Source organism: Notolepis coatsorum, assembly GCF_963971535.1.
Source record: "Notolepis coatsorum genome assembly, chromosome: 9".
NCBI lineage: Eukaryota > Metazoa > Chordata > Actinopteri > Aulopiformes > Paralepididae > Notolepis > Notolepis coatsorum.
The window spans coordinates 114,845,136-114,864,959 of NC_140173.1; the positions used below are offsets into that span (position 1 = coordinate 114,845,136).

A 19,824-nucleotide genomic window follows, 5' to 3' on the forward strand; every position below is an offset into this window, starting at 1 on the left:
GCAAAGCCAGCTGCACAGAAAGGCAACTATTCAGACAAAGTCATGGTTGATGTGATTTGAAGTTCAGGGTGTTTTTCACTCAACTAACAAAATGTTCAGGTGAACTTTCAGGTACAGAAATACCTTTTTCCTTGAAAGGGCACTTCACCAAAAAAGAATGCAGATTTATTTTGCACATAATCTCACACACATCCAATAAACTCAAAACAGTTTTGTACACATTCAGTTCGTTTCAACAATTATTGAGAGTAACCGAGTTTGAATATGGCCACCAATGATGTCATCGGGGACATTAGACCCTTGTGTTGTGTTCATTACAGCTAAATGAAAAACTAAGGTAGCAGTCTCTATAAAACAAGGTATTGCTATCATTTCATCTACATAATTTCATGGAGCTGTGATTAACACAACACAAGGAATCAATGTCCCTGATTACATCACTGGTGGCCATATTAAAACTAATTTACTCTCAACAATAGCTATCAAACTAAATTACTGTGTGCAAAACTGCTTTTGGATGTGTGTATGAGATTGTGTGCAAAATAAATTAGCATAATTTTTGGTGAAGTGCTCCTTTAATATCACATTGTCTAGATCATAGGTGTCAAACTCACGGCCCGCGGGCCAAATCCGGCCCGCCACGTAATTTGATGTGGCCCCCCAAGAGCTAAAAAAAAAAAAAAAAAATTTTTTTACATTAATATTGGGTTAAAATATAGCAGTGTTAAAATAATTGTGGGTTAATGCGTTCATAAAGCTTTAACTTTGACAGCCTTAGTTATTACACATTCTTACACATACATGTATGTTGAACATCTGAGGTAACAAAGGAAAAAAGCCAAAAGCACTTACTCCTCAGACATTCTTTGACAATTTTACAGCCCAAAATAAAAAAAAAATCCAGGCGGAATAGGTAACAAAGGGTTGAAGAAATATTGTCTGAACTGTCAGATGCAAACTGGCTGTGTGACATAACCGAGCATCTCGCTCAATTGAATAAGAAGCTGTAGGGACGCAAACAAGTCCCACCCAAAACTTGACCAATATAGTTGTGAACTGAGACAACCCTTATTTTGTTATTTTTGAGTACAGTTACAGTTGTGTGTTCATGCAGACACATAATAGCAATTTCACCTTGATCTCACCTGGTCGGGGACTGACCTTTAGATTAATCTGTGTAGTTTAGTTATGGTACAGGGTACTACATGGTACCACTGGGTAGTTTACTATAGGGTAGTTTAGTTAGGGTACAGGGTACTACATGGTACCACAGAGTACTACATGGTACTGCATGGCACTACAGGGTACTACATGGCTCTACATGGCTCTACATGGCACTACATGGCACTACATGGCACTACAGGGTACTACATGGTACCACAGGGCACTACAGGGTACTACATGGCACTACAGGGTACTACAGGGTACTACGGGGCACTACATGGCACTACGGGGTACTACATGGCACTACAGGGTACTACATGGCACTACAGGGTACTACATGTCTGCTCCTTTGCAGCACCACAAACATGGGAACTCTCTAACTCTTCCCCCCCCCCCTCTCCCCCCCCCCCCCCCCCTTCTCTCTGAGTGCCCGTCTCCTGGCGCTGACTAAGGTGATGGATGCCTCGGGGTCTTGGCCAAGATTGTAGTGACTGCTCTACATGCACCTCCGAGGCCTTGGATCAGTTATTCACCGCCGTCTGTCCGTGGTCCTGTCAACTGATTAACAGTATTAACAGACTGTTAACAGATTAACAGTCAACACGGTTTCATTGCTGGGTTAAGTACTTCTATTCTATTCACATAATACGCTTACTTCATATATCTACTCCATTCACATATATGCCTACCACTTGTATCTATTGCTATGTCCGCCTACTACAATCTCATGAGCTGTCTAACGCCTGTCCCGTCTCCCTGTCTCCCTATGACTTGCTGTCCTGGAGTGTTGACCGGAGTGTTGGACGTCCCGTGACGAAGGCCGGGAGATTGCGACCCCCTCTGCGTGCCCCCCTGTCTCCGGAGGTCTCGTAGTGGTGACCGGAGTGCCGGATGTCCCGCGATGATGTCGGGGAGTTCGCGACCCTCTCTGCGCCACCCCCTATCTCTCTGTCTCCGGCTGTCCCTGAGCAACGACCGGAGTGTTGAATGTCCCGTGACTAAGACGGGGAGGACGTGACCCTCTTTGCGCCGCCCCTGTGCCTCAAATAGATCCGCTATCAACTCTATCTTTAATCTTTCAAAATGTTCAGTTGCTATCGCTATTAGCTCTATCTTTAATCTTTCAAAATGTACAGTTGCTATTGCATGCACTCATCTGTGTTTCACCACACACATGAGTACATGCTTACCAACTGTCCGTCTGCAACACTACTATCACCAACATCTAAGAAGGGAGATCCCCCCTTGAATGGCCCTTCTAAGGTTTCTCTCCTCCACACTGCCTGTGGAGCTTTTTTCCCTATTGTTAGGTTTTAGTGAGTTTTTCCTTACCTTCGCGTGGGGTATGTCTGGGAGTGCTTGCATTCTTTCATTTATTTGCATTCATCTAAAAATGTTTGGACCTTATGGTGTTCTTGTTCTGTTCTTGACTTATTGTTATGTTTTCTTCTTGACTTGTTTAAAGAAGACCTGTACGGCCCATGGGGACATTAACGTGTGTTGTCGGGCCCTATAAATAAATTTGATTTGATTTGATTTGATTACGAATTGAAAATGGGGGACCCTGATGTAAACAAGTCGAAAGTCTTTCTCTGGTCTGCATCCCCTTAACAATTGTGTGTATTGAGCTGTACTGTACTGTACCCATTCTGCAATCTGTTAATTAAAATTAATTAAACTATCTTCCATTAGTTGGATGTATGGCCTCTGCAAGGTTGTGTGCAGCCATTTGTTTTTGTAACATCTGCTACATCTGTCCCACGTGTTCTTTGCAGCTCACAGTTGTTAGTTCTGCCCCTCTTGACTGTGACAAAAAGGTTTTGAACAAACTTAATGTCATAGCTTGTATTTGATGATATTCTTCTTTGTTATTTACTTGAATGGTTTGATCATTGATTGGTGGAGTAATATGGGGTTCTGATAAACTAAAATTATTTGTTAAAATAACATAAGCTAACATATATTTTTACATTTATGCAAATGAATATGCAATATGTATAACTTGAATAAGTAATAAATACAGAAACACCATGTTTAACAATATGTAAATGTATAGCTACATTTATTTTACATTACATTAACATTTATACGGTCTTTGGCCCTTTGAGGGCAACCATAATGCTGATGTGGCCCTCTGTGAAAATGAGTTTGACACCCCTGGTCTAGATTGTAAGGCTGCCCCCTCTTAGTCCAATAGATCGAGTCACCAGCCAACCGGATGGTATGTGCAGAGTATACAGATGATTAGGATGTGCAGATATTTTGTGCTGGTGTCAATACAGAACATAACTATAGTATTTGCAGTATGCACCGTTACACATTCTCCAGAATATACAGCATTCTAGTACAAATAACATTGAGAATGTATACAGTCCTTTAATGTTATTAATCGCTCAGTTTTGGCCTCAGTTGACTTAAGACTATGTTAGCTGATTAGTCGTGTGTTTGTTTTGTTGAGTTATTTCCTGAGGAATGATGAGCACATCCCTGGAAAGCACTATGTACAGTGAGTGGGTTCTATAGTGGCGGACACACACACACACACACACACACACACACACACACACACACACACACACACACACACACACACACACACACACACACACACACACACACACACACACACACACACACACACACACACACACACACACACACACACACACACACACACACACACACACACACACACACACACACACACACACACACATTCTGGTTAAACTGGGAGCTAGAGCTGGCGGGCAGAGGGACTAAAGGGGAGGAGAACTGGATGTAGGAGAAGGGTGACTCACCGGGACCTTGGTTACCACGACAACCGCTATCCTCCATCCGTGTGAGGAGTGGGGAGCGAGCATGCAACCTCAAATATTTTAGAATCTAGCTATACCTCAGGAGCTGCAGTGGACTCTAAGCTCTGCAAGTCACTGTGGTTCTCAACCCACGTTGATACGTGTTGTTTGTTATGATAGTGAAAACTAAGGAGGACCAGAAGCAAAAGTTTCCCTCCTTCTTGTTGTCTGACTGCGCTCTAGATGTGGTGAAGAGTGTGCGATATTTGGGTCACAATATCACTGATGACATGTGTGATGATGTTGATGCACAGCGCCAGTGCTACAAACTGTATGCACAGGCCAATATGCTGGCACAAATTTTTTTTAGTGTACAGACAATGAAAATAAGCCTGTTCAGAGCCGATTGTACTCCGTTTTATACTGCCCACCTCTGGTGTAATTATAGCACAGCAAAAATTTTAAAAACTGCAGGTAGCATATAATGATGCATTTAGGATCCTCCTTAACACATTGAGTGCCACGCCCCTTCCGGGAAGTGCATCTGGCCTTGCCGTCCATTAACACATTGTCTGCCACGCAGTTTGCCCATCTTATACAACTCTCTGCCAGTGCTGTAACCTATGGAGTCGCTCACGTTCTTTGCAGGGCTATAACTTTTTAAATATTATAGCTATATCGACATTACTATGGCCCATTCAACATCGGTATGTACCGTTCCGGATGTGGGAAGGTTATATTTTTCCATTCATACATTGTCGTGTTAGTACCGTCGTGAATATAAGTATGTTTTTATAGTGTAGAGCAGTAATTCCTAGAACGCGAGTTATATTATACATAATCGATTGGCGTTTCGTTCCTATACACGCTATATAAAAAAATTCAAATGCATATGATCGCTATACATTATGCTCCATCATGCGTGAAGGAAAGGGGGGGGGGGGGGGGGTCGTTTATGATTCCTTGATTGTCAGTAACGCTTTCTTCAGTACGACATCATACGTTGATCAGATGGATTGCAATGAAATAAATGCACAATCGAGCTGGAATTAACGTTAGATTCCTCTTACCTGTAGCCGATGAGTCTGGAGAAAAAAAATTCCAATTATTTGTTTTCGATCTGCTAGATCCATTTTACCGTTTGTACGACGCAATAAACGCCGAAAGCATATTGATTCTTGCGTCTCGAAAGCGATCCAATGCACTCGAGGTGTTTGTCTGGATCCACGTAACAAGATAGCTCTGCCGGAACTTTTTCCCTGATGCACAGAACGCCACATCCGGTTTAGAGTGGAGTGCAACTCGCCCGAAATCCACCAGGCGGCGGTATTGAGGCGTTGCAATATCAGACAGGGTCCAGCTGGCTCCCGGAGCCTTCCTGGATGAATTATGAATGCCAATTCGTGAATGAATGCCAAACTTGTTGTTGGCGTTATTAGATTGGCGGGCAATAACGAGTAAACTCGTTTTTGGCGCAGGACTTGTTAACCCCATGTAAACGCTCACCTTGTTTGTAGAGCTAAACCTATATTTTATATTATAGCTATGGGTCTAATAACGCCGTCGATTGTCAGTGAGTTGCTTCCAGTCAACGTGCAAAAAACTGATAATTTTTCCGTCCGTACATTTCCGTTTTATACCATTTTGAATATGAATATAGTTTGGGTGCTTCTAAGTAATTCCAGGAAAAAGATGCGAAAACAGTGTTTTTGTGTAATTCAATAAACACATTGTAATCTTTCGCCTGATTATCGAATCTTCCTGAAATCAACGCTAGATTATCATTATTATGTCTCCTCGTGCATACATGAAATGGGCCCTGGAGCGCGGCGCTCCCCCCCCCCTCCTGCACCCAACGGTAAACAGCCACACACAGCACACACAGACAGCTTCAATCAAGGTAGAAAGAAATATCAGATCAACGCAAGATTGGATATATGGAGTCCTTACCTGGTCTCTGATGTAATGCAAAAAAAATAATCCAATTATCTGATCGCCATTCCAGCTATCCACAGCGATCCTGTCTCCGACGTTATTGGGCATTGCACATGAATGGGCGGGCGGGGTCAGTTGTCCAAGCCATCTCTACAAGCTCGTGTTTTGCCGGAGTGTTTAGGACCCGCCCCCACGCCGCAGCTCGGTAGAGAAAATAAACTACACCGTTTCTAATGGAGTGCAATATCGGCCGAAGGCGTTAGAGGGCGGTATAAGACCGCCAGACACATTCAGAACAGTATGCACAAGGTGCCCCGCTGAATTATGAATGGCAATAGCGAATAAAAGAAATACCCTGAGAAAAACGTAGATCTACGTTTACGTCGGGCGACAGAAACGTAGTTTCTGTTTTTGTTTGTGACAAAAAAATTTCCCCACCTTCCATGCTCTGCTGAGGAACTTGATGTTTAAATTTATGTGTCGACTATTAAAGTAAAAATAATGGATAATAGGTGCCATTACTGATGTCAAACAAAGCAATACAAGGTACTCCTCTGGTTTGTGGAAACATTGGAATCGATGCCTTTATGTATTTTAATCTATATTGTTGTCCTTGTTTTTTTTCATTCATTCATTCATTCATTCATTCATTCATTCATTCATTCATTCATTCATTCATTCTCATTCATTCATTCATTCATTCATTCATTCATTCATTCATATCAGGCCTCCATTTGTTTACATTTAGCCTCAGGGACGCCCATCTGAGAAGATATTTGTTTTTAGATATGATTCAGTTCAGAATTCCATAACTGTCTATATTGTACTGTATATAGGGGAGTTACCATTGGAGAGAGTGACACCTATGTTTAGAGTAGTCACACTTGAGTATTCATTGGGTGAACTTTCAGAGTGAATAAATAAGTGAAATTAGAAGATATTCCCCATTTTTCTGGGGACCTCCTGGAACCTGCGGTGAGGAACACTGGTCTAGAACACCTGAGACAGAAGGGGGCCTCACACTGGGGATTAGGGTGTATGTGAACAACTGGTAGCTTGCTTCCCCTGCTCTGAGAACCAAGGGCAAACCAAAGTGTGCAAAGCCTTTTAAATATTAATACCGGAAAAACAATATAAACATTTGGGATGGCGTTGCAGGCAGCAATACAATTATAGAGACAGCACTTCCTTTGCGTTGACCAGTAACTTTAACAGCGTGTGATAATTGCTGTAGTACAGTAGCAGGCCATGAGACTAGGTTAGACGTCGCCCTGAAAGAGGTGTTATTTCACAACAGCAAATCCTGCAGACCCTCTCTGTTCCGTAGCAAAGGGAATACTGGATATTGTGTGTGTGTGTGTGTGTGGGGCACTGGGGGGGGGGGGGGGGGGGGTAAGCACATTCGAGTCGGTGTATGTACATAATGGTCTACCAAATGTGTGTGTATGTGTGTGTGTGTGTGTTAAATCAGCTTTAGTGCTTAGGGAGCGTGGGTGCTGAGGCTGCACCAAGGGCGAGGAGGGAGGAGATTAGTGCTCTATTAGCTATGCCTTGTTTGTGTGTTGGTAAGGCACTCAGGCCTGGCCGGTGCTGCTTGCGGCTGATTAGGTCTGCTTTGTTCAGAGAGGGCTGCCAGGTGGCTCTCTCTCACTCACTCACTCACTCACTCACTCACACACACACAGACAGACATACAGACATGTGCACGCGTACACACACAGACCCACAAACAGTGATATGAACAGACAGACATACAGAAATGTGCACATGTACGTACGTACGTACACACACACACACACACACACACACACACACACACACACACACACACACACACACACACACACACACACACACACACACACACACACACACACACACACACACACACACACACACACACACACACACACACACACACACACACACACACACACACACACACACACACACACACACACACACACACACACACACACACACACACCTGAATGGTGCATAAACACTCTCGACATTCAAAATAATTAAACACTAAATCCACAGGCAAAGAAACATTTTCTACATGTGCGAGAAAAGTTCTGAGGAAAAAAATAATACTAATGTTGGATATTCATCCTCATTGTCCGAATTTGTGTGTGATGGATTAAGTGGAGCTTAATCTTTCAAGAACTAGTATATTCCTCTCCAGGGGAAGTTAACACAGTGCTGTAGTTTCAACTGAAGGAATGATTACAACTAGCCTATACTGTAACTTCTCTCATTAACCAATGCATTATTAAGTAGTTGGCTTTGATTTAGATTAGAAACCCTGTCTATATCTGTCTACATAAAGATAACGGGGGAAAAGACAAGTAGAAAATCAATAAAGTAATTTCTCTCTTTCTCCCAAACTGTTGCATCAATTCTAAACTAGCTTTATAATGAAAACGTTAACATTCTAAAAAAAGGAAACCCATGAAACAAATAAAATTCTACAGCAGACACCCTGCTCTGCCACTTCAGCAGACATGTGCTCACTGCAATCTGCCAGGATTTATTAGCGCAAAGAAAAGAAAAAATAATAACCCAGATCAATGGAAGCTTTTGGAAATGTAATTTGGAAAGTGATCAAATATAGTCCAGCTATGTTAAACCGTGGCAGAGGGCAGGCTAAGTGGTTCCTGGGGAGAGTCCTTACTAATCGAGACAAAAGCTGCCTCCTCCACTTTCAGCGGCACAGAGGAGGGAGAAAATTGCGGCTCCAAATCAATACGGCTATTTTTCTGATTACGCTGCGGCCGGTCCGTTCTGCCAGTCCCTTCAAGAGGGATCTATATAGGGCTTGTTTTTCCCTGCTAAGTGATGGACTCTGGAGCATGTGTGTGCCTGCCTGAGGTGTAGAACGCCCCATTAGTCATACCTGTTTCCAACAAGAGCAATTAAAGGGGAAGAACGGAGAGTTTTTATATTTAGTATTTAGTATTTTGTTTACTACAACACGCACTTCAACCCCTTTGGGGGAGAGCGCCTTCAAAGTAATCTCACCAGGCAGGTCAACGAGGAAATGAATGGAGCACGAAATTACAGCAAAATTAAAACTTAAAATACATTTTCAATAATAGGCAGAGCAGCATTTTCTGGATGATGGAAAGCTTCTAACCCAGTGGTTCTCAAACCTTTTACACCAAGTACCACCTGAGAACGTAGCTGGCTCTCCAAGTACCACCATATGAGGTATATGACCGGCGTTAAAATACAGTCTATTCAGCTATGCGCAGTTCACGCAGGAGGCAAATGTATTCCTAATACCATTATGTATTGTTAACTTTTGTCAGACACAGCCACAATGTACAAATGGATAGCACTAGAACTAGCAAACGCTTCCACACAACTCATACAATGCAAGGGGCATTGAGAACATAATAACTAACATTCTCACATAGCAAGTGAGAAAATTAAGAACAACTGTATTTCAGCAAATGTACTTAATTCTCTCTCTCTCTCTCTCTCACACAGCAAGCGATTGTCCATCATTCTCTCTCTTACACACACACACACACACACACACACACACACACACACACACACACACACACACACACACACACACACACACACACACACACACACACACACACACACACACACACACACACACACACACACACACACACACACACACACACACACACACACACACACACTTATTTTGTTACAAAAACTTAATTTCCTGCATTCTGGTGCAGGAATTTTTACCCTTTAAATGCCAGTGTTTGTGATGGGCATCACAAATTATTGTAAAAAAGAAAAGAAAACACATATTTAATACATTTTTTAATGTTTACCCTTTAAATGCCAGTTTGTGTGATGGCATCACAAATTATTGTTAAAAAAAACAACACAAAAAGTTAAATATTTTCAATATATCAAATGCAAAGTACATTTTTCTGGGGGGGATTGTTACAGGCTAGGCATGTGTCAATGATTAGCAGCAACACAGATTTTGATGGATTTTTTGTAATGTCAGATTTTTTATCTGACATTACAAAAAAATCTAAAAATAAATGGTTATGATCAGGGCTGAAGTTGAATTAAAGATTTATGACTGTTTAGACTGCATTACTCTCTGTCACAGTGATCTCCTGGTTGTTCCCCACTTAGGTTATCTAACTATCGCGCCACCGCAACCAGAAACACTGGCCTGGCCTGCTTCTAAGTTCAGTGGCCTGACTGCAAAAAAATATGTTTACTGGATGTTTACTGTTAATGCCTGTGTGTCTAATTTGATGTTATGTTTAAAAAAGAAAAGAAAATAGTAAAAAAAAAAGAAAAAAAATGTTGTGCTTTTTTGTAAATGTTTTCAAGTACCACCAGCAGTACCACCAAGTACCACTAGTGGTACGCGTACCACAGTTTGAGAACCACTGTTCTAACCTATAGGGCAGGTATATACAGGGTTGCGTTGGTGATTTCAAAGCTGGTTGCACAGTGTTTTAATGACGCCACGTGCACGCGCACTCCTGGGCGCGTGCTCCCGCGCATGCACATAAATGTTCCCTCGCGTACACAGAAACTAACGACAATGCCTAATTGCCTACGAATGGAATGTAACACATTTCATTCACAAGTTTTGTGTGAATGTATCTGATAACGTATTTGAACACACCTGATGACCTGAGCTATTGTTATGGAAAGTAGCCAGGTGGGTACTTAGCAAGTTGGCGCATCAGTCGAGTGCAGCGCATTCCTGTGTGCACGCGCATGCACATCCATGCATGTGCTTCTGCTCACAGAGACGGTTGCACGGCGTGCAACCCCGTCCCATGAGCAACGCACCCCTGGGTATATATTACATTCCTGATAGGCCTGCCACGATAACACATTTTGCTGGGCGATTAATTGCCCCGAAAATATCGCGATAAGCAATATTATTGCGACCGGTTAGAGAATTTTTTTGAGAAATTTATTTCCCAAAACTTTTAGTTTGAAGCCCACCGACCGGACCGGAAGTATTGTTGTGATTATCCTAGCCGACAACTTGTCTCGTCCGGTTCTGTGTTTTTTAGTTTTAACGTTAGCTACTAACGTTAGATGCAGCTACTACAGGCAATCAACGATGAGGAGGAAGCGTCAAAGCAGTATATAATAGAATAGCTGTGGTGCGTAGGCACTGCAGCACGACTCGAAAACGTTAATTACGTAAATTAATTCATGTTTAACTTGTCCCCGTCTCCAGTCCTTTGACTAGCCCCACCCGTTCATTGTAAACAATGATGCATGTAATTGTATTAACGTTATTCTGTGTTATTCTAACGTTACACTACAAATAACGCTACTTGGTTAAAAGGAGCAACACTATTGAGAAATGTAGTTAAGCTATGTGGCGTTGCCCCACGGAGCTCCTGTGCTGTGCTCTGTAGTAAAGCCAGCGGCCCGCCTCCCAACACGGACAGTGACTGACAAGGGGCACTGGTTCCGCCTCATTAAAACAAACGCGCAAATAGCAATTAATCGCATCAAAATCATTGCATTCATTTTAATTATCGCGGCAATTAATCGATTTATTGCTTATCGCGGCAGGCCTAATTCCTGAGTTTAGTTGTTTTCCAGTGATTTTGTGAACTTAACACCAAAGGGAAGTCTGGACATCAGTGCAGGCAGGGCTTGTTTTACTGCACGGCTTGATGCATTAGTTACTCTCAAAGATATTGTGATCAATATCATCATTTCTACTCTCACTCAACCCTACACAGCACTGGTACAGTAGACATGTCTTCTGAATCGGCCAAATCGGCCAAATTGACGAGAGCACGGCTGGTCTGATGTAGCATGCATACTCCAACCATGCAGCCCTCTGCCGGCACCGTTCATGCTTTCCAGAGAGTAAGAGCACAAAATCAATGGCTACAGGAAAATTACCAAATTCAGACATTTAAGTTATACCTGTCTTATGTACAAGTGTTTCCTCTTCCAGCAAATGGTATTCAATCTGTAATTGAATCAGTATTTTAAGTTTTAATTTAGCTGTTATTTCGTGCTCCGTTCATTTCCTTGTTGAGCTGCCTGGCGAGATTACTTTGATGACGCTCTCCCCACAGGGCTTTGAAGCGTGTTCTCGGTGACACTGCAGGCTATTTTCTAACATGTTGTAGTAACCCCTAAATAATACACATTTCCCCCCAAAAACGGCCATTGTTCCTCTTTAACTGCAAACATCCCCTCGCAGTGCTGCAATGTCTTAACGTCTTGGGAAGTGCAGATGCTCTACTCTTCCTTCCCGTTCCCTCGCGCCCTAACTAAGCTACGTGTCTGCCGCTGACTGCGTCAATGGGAATTCACGACAAGATGATCACCTGCCTGACTGACTTGTGGGACTCCCAACTCCCCTCCTCCTGACAGCCCTGTCGACACAGACACTCTTTGCTGAAGTGACAATTTAGCTGCCCCGCCCGGCCCCTCCTCTAACACACAACCCTAGTTATCCTGTTGTTGTCAGCGTGCAGGCCTAATTAATCCTCCTATTATTTCCCATTAATTGTGTTAATTTACTTTGACGCATTTGGCAGAGTGGCCCTTCAGGTGATGGCGCTCGCTCCCTTGAACCCCCCCCCCCCCCCCCCCTCTGTAAGACTGCTGACGCAGGTTGAGTGTCTGCATCACAGGCATGGTGAGAAAAAGCCATTAAGAAGTAGTCTCTCATTGCCAGGGTAGACTCTGGCGGCTGCCACTTTTGTCACTTTGAATAAGACTTTTGGGTTGAGACTGAGGGGAGGGAAGCTAATGTTGTCTGCCGGGGTGTTGTTTTCCTCCCTATAGCGAAGCCAACACAAGCAATCAGGTATATTACACTGTGGCAGGCTAATGGTTAGGCTAACGACTCAGGAGAGTAATGATAGCGGCGGCTAATGAGATTCATCCTAATAAATGCCTGCAGGCGGTAGAGTAGCCCTGTTACCAGAGACTCACACCTTACTGAGAGAGTCCTATTGGAAATCAATCTGCCTGCATCCAGCACCGTACAAAGAGAGAGAAGTAACTCAAAAGGCTCTGTGGTGGATGGTTTGGGACTTCTGTTGCTTTTCACGGCGAACATCAATGCTCGGTAAGGGAACGGACTTGAAAGGTCTTTCAAGTGCTCCGTTTATGTGGTATAACTCATTGTGCTTTGTGGTTTCTAGAGCGGTTAAAGGTGATCATTATCAGGACATGATATTGACTTGAGACCGACGCGTGAGAGGAGGCTATTGACAAAATCTCATGAGAAAATAAATGACAAGAGATAGAACAAGAGCACGGCGGAGAAAGAGTTGACTTGAGATGAGGTCAGGATAATGAACACACACACACACACAGGATCGGTACCATTCACATTTGAACTGATACGGTACCGGTACCTGTGAATCGATACCGGTACCCAACGGTACCTTTTTTCGGTACTTTAGTCTCTAAAAATGTAATCTACTAAAAAAAATCCAAACTTCAAATAACCAAATTTTCAACCGTTTTCGGCTTGCCATTGCCCCGACTGCTTTGTTGTTGAATCAAGTCAAATCCTAGGTAAGCGTATATTGTGCGTGTGAACGTTGACATGAAAAGAAAAAAGTAAAAAATCGATACTCGGTAGTACCGACGTGTTTCGGTAAGTACCTTCGGTACCCATCCCTAACACACACACACACACACACTAGAAAATTTTCCCTTTTCAGCATACATACCTACGTATGAGGTAATTGACAGTCAACCAATAATATTGATTGCCCCAGATAACAGTAGTTATTTCACTGTTCAGTTGTGTGAGTTAACCTCTTCCCGGAGCCTTATTTTCTGAAAATCAGCCTAAAATACAAGTAAATGGAATATTGCTCCACTTCTACAAGGTCCATTTGCATATTCTTGGTATCTAGGGACATCTATGGACCTCAGTGAATGTATTCCCAGTGTCAGAAATATTGTGTCTATTACTAGTCAGGGATTTGGGGTGCTTTTTCAATGTATGTGATGTATAGATTGGGGGAGGATGGTAGCATCTAACGGTGCCAGGTCAGAGAGGGCAGAAATGTGTTTGGCTTAGCAGAGGTTGGTTCAGAGCGAGGGAACACCGCACTGAGCAGGGTGTTTTGTTTTGCTGAAGACATAACACTGATAGCGAGAGCGAGGGAGAGGGGTTCATCTTAATGAAACAGTAGAAAACTGCATTTTAATGTGTGAAAGGTTAGCAGTTGTCATGACAACGCGGCACATGACAACCAGAAAGGGGTGGGCTATCATAGTTATGACGAAGATCCTATAAAGCTGACAGTGGTTCCGGGTAGGGCAGACCAAAAAACCGGCTGAGACTAAGAGGGAAGAAACCAGGAGAGACTCTCTCTCTCCTCTTATCACACGAAGACACTCTCTCCTCTCATTGAGAGGGGGGGGGGGGGGGGGGGAAGAATGCCACATCAGCATTAGCTTCGGCTACCACGAGGATGGTCTCGGCTAACGAACAGGCCTGACCACTATTGGACTGAATAACAAAAGGACGATAGGCGAACACACCGAAAGATCATTAGAAAAGACTCTTCAAGGACGATACAATTTGATAACATCTGATAACATCTGATTATGAGGTTCTGTTTATAGCAATAAAACAACGCTTTTCCTCATAAGGTATCTCACGGTGTCGAAGTGTCGAATTCTTACGGAGGTGGAGAATTAGTATGGTTTATGGATTGCACTAACGGGGGAGATAAGGATCTTATCAGCCAGTATCTGAGACGTCGGGACCATTAAAAGTACACAACGCAGAGGAATTGGATGGAGGGCCAAACAGACGAAGACGTGATACTGGCCAGTTTGATCAGGATCTTACACTAGGCTTGCTTAAATTGTGATTAAACAAAGGAGAATATTAATTATGATTTTTCTTTGCATCTTTGACAGTGAATAACACCATGCTAATAATGACCAGGCATGAAAAACTGCCACTGATCTCGTTCAGTACCTTCTTGAGATCATGTGTACAAAAAACCTAAGGAAATGAATAAAGGGAAGATGATTAAACAGAAGGTTCTGTAAATACTAGGGCTGACCCCTATTAGTCGAATAGTCGACTAATCGATCAAAAGGAGCCGTAGTCGACTGCCAACCTCTTAGTCGTATGCAAAAAAAAACAATAATAATAAATTTTTTTTTATTTATTTATTTTTCAATTTTTTGTATCATTCTTTCCAAAAGAAAAGAGGCCTAGAAGCGTGGCTAACACTAATAACACGCATACCAGAGGCTAACTGCCTAAGAAAACAGGCACAGAGGCACTGAAAGAGGATTTCACCCATCTAATGAACACACTAGACTAGACAAATATCAAGATGTATCCATCAGTGGACCAATTGCATGCTTTTGCAGAGGACAAGAAGTCTTCCGTCGACTCCTTCAGACATTAAGCACCCCCACAGCCCAAATGGAATGATAAAAAAAATTTAAAATAATAATAATACTTTTTTTCTTATTTTTTTCTTCTAATAGTCGACTATTTGGGCCAATTTCAAAGTCAACTATCCAAATCCTTAGTCGGGGACAGCCCTAGTAGATACAGTACTGAATTCTCCCATCCGGACCAATGCAATTTGAAATATTATTATAGAATATAGAATAGCGATGGTTGATTCTAAATATGGCCTAAGTGATGTGGATAATAAGGAACCCAAGGGAGTACCAATTTTTCTGTTTTTCTTTTATAATTATCACTCATTTTAAGTCTGTTGGAATCTATATGTCTTGTCATTATTATTATTGTTGATGTCGATGTGATTTGTGTTCTGTCATAATAAAAAATTTATACATTTTTTTTATATAGAATAGCAGGCTTATAAATTACCTTATTATAGCCAATTCGCACATTTATATATATACAGTACATATATTATCTTTCAAATGACCGAGTTCAATTTGGATTTAGTATCACCAGGCGTGCATAAGAACAGATAATGAAATCTACTGTAATGTACAGTAGCTTTTTTATTTTTATCAGGGTGGCACCATTTTGAAACTATTTTCAAATCTAATTGTTGCTACATGCTAAAAATAGGGAAGAGAAACGAACTGCACTTCAATATATGTCAATAACGTTACGTTTTGTGGTTTATTATCCCGAATAATAAGAGTTATTAAAAAAATGCATACAGAAGTATGAAGCCCATAGAGGCTTTTGGGAAGTGTCGTTCTGAAAAATTCCAACGCAGATCTAAAGCTGTCGGTGTCCTCTACGAAATGGCAGCAAAAAAAAACACCTGACGTTCAAATTATCCAAAAATGGCGACTTTCGTAAACTAAACAAGACCAAATCGAGAATGAAAATCTATCTAATAACACTTTAACCTATTGGTAAACTAACGTATTGATGATAATATACATGATAAATGCTGTTGTGACATGGTTATGATGTTTATACTTGAATATACAAAACTATTAGTGCTGTCAAACGATTAAAATATTTAACTCGATTAATCGCATGATTGTCCATAGTTAACTCGTGATTAATCGCAAATTAATCGCATTAAAAAAAAAAAAAAATTATACCTTAAACAGATCTTTTTCAAGTTCCAAGTTTTAATACTCTTATCAACATGCGAGTCAACAAATGCTTGCTTTGTGCAGCCATTTAACACAAAAGGATGACCCTCATGCATTGCAAATTTGCATCAAATTCAAAACAGAGTGATGCACAAAATAACTTAAAAGAAAATAATAATTTAAAACAATGAATAAAGTGTGCATGAAATAATAGGGGAAAGAAAACGTTAGGAACTTGTTACATTCACACACACAAGGGCTGATTAATCACACACCCCCCTCTCTCCCTCACACACACACTCTCCCAGCTCTTTTTCTCTTTTGCCCCTTCCTCATCTCTCTCACCCCCCTCTCTCTCTATATCTCACACACACACACACACACACACACACACACACACACACACACACACACACACACACACACACACACACACACACACACACACACACACACACACACACACACACACACACACACACACACACACACACACACACACACACTTCAGAAACAAACATAGTATCAATGAGAGCATCAATAATACACCTGAGTGAAGTCTAGTAATTTTTTTTTCTTTTTAGTTAATCTTGAGTTAAAAAAATTAGTGGCATTAATAGAATCGGGAGTTAACGCGATATTAACGCAATATATTTGACAGCCTTAAAAACTATACTTTTGTCAAACAGTCTGGAGAGATTGATTTATGACGTAATTTGCGGTCCGCCGATGGAGGTTAAAAAGCAACAGAAATATTCCACCAAAGTGTAATGTCACCCACCTCCACATCAGACACCTTCATGCGGGTGCCCTCCTTGCCCACGAAGATATCATCCACGTCTACCAGCAGGTGGCGCTCCAGTGACAAACAGAGTCTCTTGCCCGTCAGGTAGGCAATGGCGTCTACAAACACCAGCTTGTGCAGCCAGTAGTTGAGGTTGTTCCCAAACAGAACTCTCTGAATTCCGTCGTGCAGCCCCAAGTCCTGGACCACCGTGGCGTGGAGTGCCCTCTGCGGACCGGGAGCCAAGTGGGCCAGTGCCTCGGAGGACTTGGTGCTGGCCAGGAGCACCGGCTCATAGGTGGAGTGGTTGGACTGGAAGACGGTCCAGTCGTCCCCCGGTAAAGGACCCTGCTCCACCTGATTGGGCCTGGTGATGTAGAGCAGAGGGGCATTGGGGTTGATGCGGTAGTCCCTCAGGCCCAGATGTGAGTGGAGGAAGAGGGGGAAGCCTTTGAGCTGGGCGCTGAGAAGAGAGTTCTCGTTGGCCTTGAAGAAGCCGATGACGCCCACACCGTACTCGGCGCAGTACTTGTCCAGCAGGTCCCGGTTCCAGGCGTCCAGGTTGACGTACTTCAGCACGTTCTCGTAGATCACCAGCGCGTAGCGGCCGCGGTTTCGCTCCGTCAGCGTGGGCATGTCGCCCTTGCCGGGAGCAATCTCCGTCCTGTAGCGGAACCGGCTGGACTCCAGTATAGCCACGATCTCCTGGCCCAGCTGGGAGTAGATACTCTCCACAAACACCAGCACCACCGGCTCTGTCCGCGAGTTGTCCACCGCCTTCACCTGACGCAGCCGGCCCTGGCGTGGGGGCAGGAAGAGGGGTGCCCGTTGGCCCCCAGCCCCCCCTACAGCCCCCCCAGCCCCGGTGCCAGCCCCGGCGGACACCCCCCCTCCTCCACCACAGTCACTGAACGGCAGCGGGGGGGCCTCCTTGATCTTGGGACTGTTGGAGACGTAGTAGGCCAGGAAGGCCATGGAGAGCAGGCAGAAGACTATGAGAGCCAGGATGAGGCGATGCAGCTCCAGTTGGCGCACGCCGCGCACCAGCTTCAACACGGCCATGCCCATGCCAACCATGGTGGTGGTCGAGGCAGGTGGCAGTGCCAGGCGTTAACCGGCGGCAGCAGCGATATGCGGGGAAGGAGAAACAAGAGGAGGAGGAGGAGGAGGGGGGGGGAGAGGAGAAGGGCTGAGCAGCAGATACCGGTGCTGAGCTGTGCGGAGGAGGAGCCATTTACGCTAGGTCACCATGGCCTCCATAGCCCATGACGCTCCCTCTAGTCTGGGCCTGGATACTCTCTCCACCTCCCTGGATCTACAGAGCAACACCAACCCACGGATGGATGGAGGGAAAGTGAGAGGGAGGAATGAACAAGTGCACTGACTCACTGTGACTGGGCTGGACTATAGCTTCTCTCTCTCTTTCTCTATCCCTGCGTCTCTCTCTCTCCCTCTATTCCTGCATCTTTCTCTCTCTCTCTCTCGTCGGTCCTCAGCTCTGCTAGCTATCTAAGAGGATTGGGTTTCTCCCTCTGTGTGTTCCGCGCACCCCCCCCCCCCCCCTGCCTCCTCCCTCTCCCCTCTCGCCTCCTCCCTCCTCTCCTCCCTCTCTGTGGATCAGCAGTTTCCTTCCTCTCTCCTTTCCTTCTGTCACTAAACACCCCGTGCACGGGGCTCTTGTATATACAGATGTAAACACCGTCCGTTCGCTAGCACTGGAGCCTGGTCTGGCCACCACTCTGACTGGGGCTATCAAAGCACGTGTGTTGTTTGTAGCTCTGGTCTCTCTGGCAATGTATGTATGTATGTGTGTGTGTGTGTGTGTGTGTGTGTGTGTGTGTGTGTGTGTGTGTGTGTGTGTGTGTAGTTTCAGGGCTGGGGGTCGGCAGAGAGACGGGGACTGGGGCTGAGCCCCCTGTGGAGACGCAGCCTGCTCATCTCAGCCACTGGCGGTCGGAGGCACGCCTAAAAGAGGGAAGGAAGGAGGGAGAGAGGGAGGGAATGGGAGAGGAGGAGGAGAGAGAGAGCAGAAATAGAGGGCAGAGAGGGAGGAAGGGTGAGGAGAAGGAGAGAGGAGGGAGATGGGGAAGGATGGGAAGAGGGGGAGCGGAGAGAGAGAGGGAAGGAGGGAGAGAAAGGTTAGTACATCTCAAATCACAGAGACAGAATTGGACTGTGGAAAAGTCCAGTCTGATAAGACAGCTCCACGGTGACTATGAAAAACAGAAATGAGTGAAAAAAGAAAATTGACGACAAAATGAGTCACTGTGCAATATGGTGCGTTTGACAGGTAGGGCAGGGAAAACCAGTCAACACACATTTGATAGCTCAGTGAAACATGTTATAGAGCAAAACGTGCATCTCTTTGAAACGGTTATTCTGAGCTTCCTTTAGGCACTAAAGCAATGTGTCTGATCACCTCATTTCCCTCCTTAATTCCCCATTGAAATTAAAATGTAAGACAAACGACTTTATCTGAACACGTTAATATCCAGTAACAATATTGTACTCATTATCTATGATCTGAACAAGTTCATATTCAGTAACCCTACTGTACTTATTATATTCCTGTACTTATTATGCATGTGCTGATTGTGTTCTTAACACTTAATT

General features: G+C 43.7%; 1 protein-coding gene across 1 annotated transcript in view; it reads right to left on the reverse strand.

Moving 5' to 3' along the window:
- ndst2a (N-deacetylase/N-sulfotransferase (heparan glucosaminyl) 2a) overlaps nt 1-19,172 on the reverse strand; it is a 69,510-nt gene extending 50,338 nt beyond the window's left edge. The window contains exon 1 of the mRNA XM_084321631.1: nt 17,209-19,172. Within this exon, the coding sequence (XP_084177757.1) occupies nt 17,209-18,288 (1,080 nt within the window). The 5' untranslated portion in view covers nt 18,289-19,172. The remainder of the gene's footprint in view (nt 1-17,208) is intronic.
- Nucleotides 19,173-19,824: the final 652 nt, after the last annotated feature.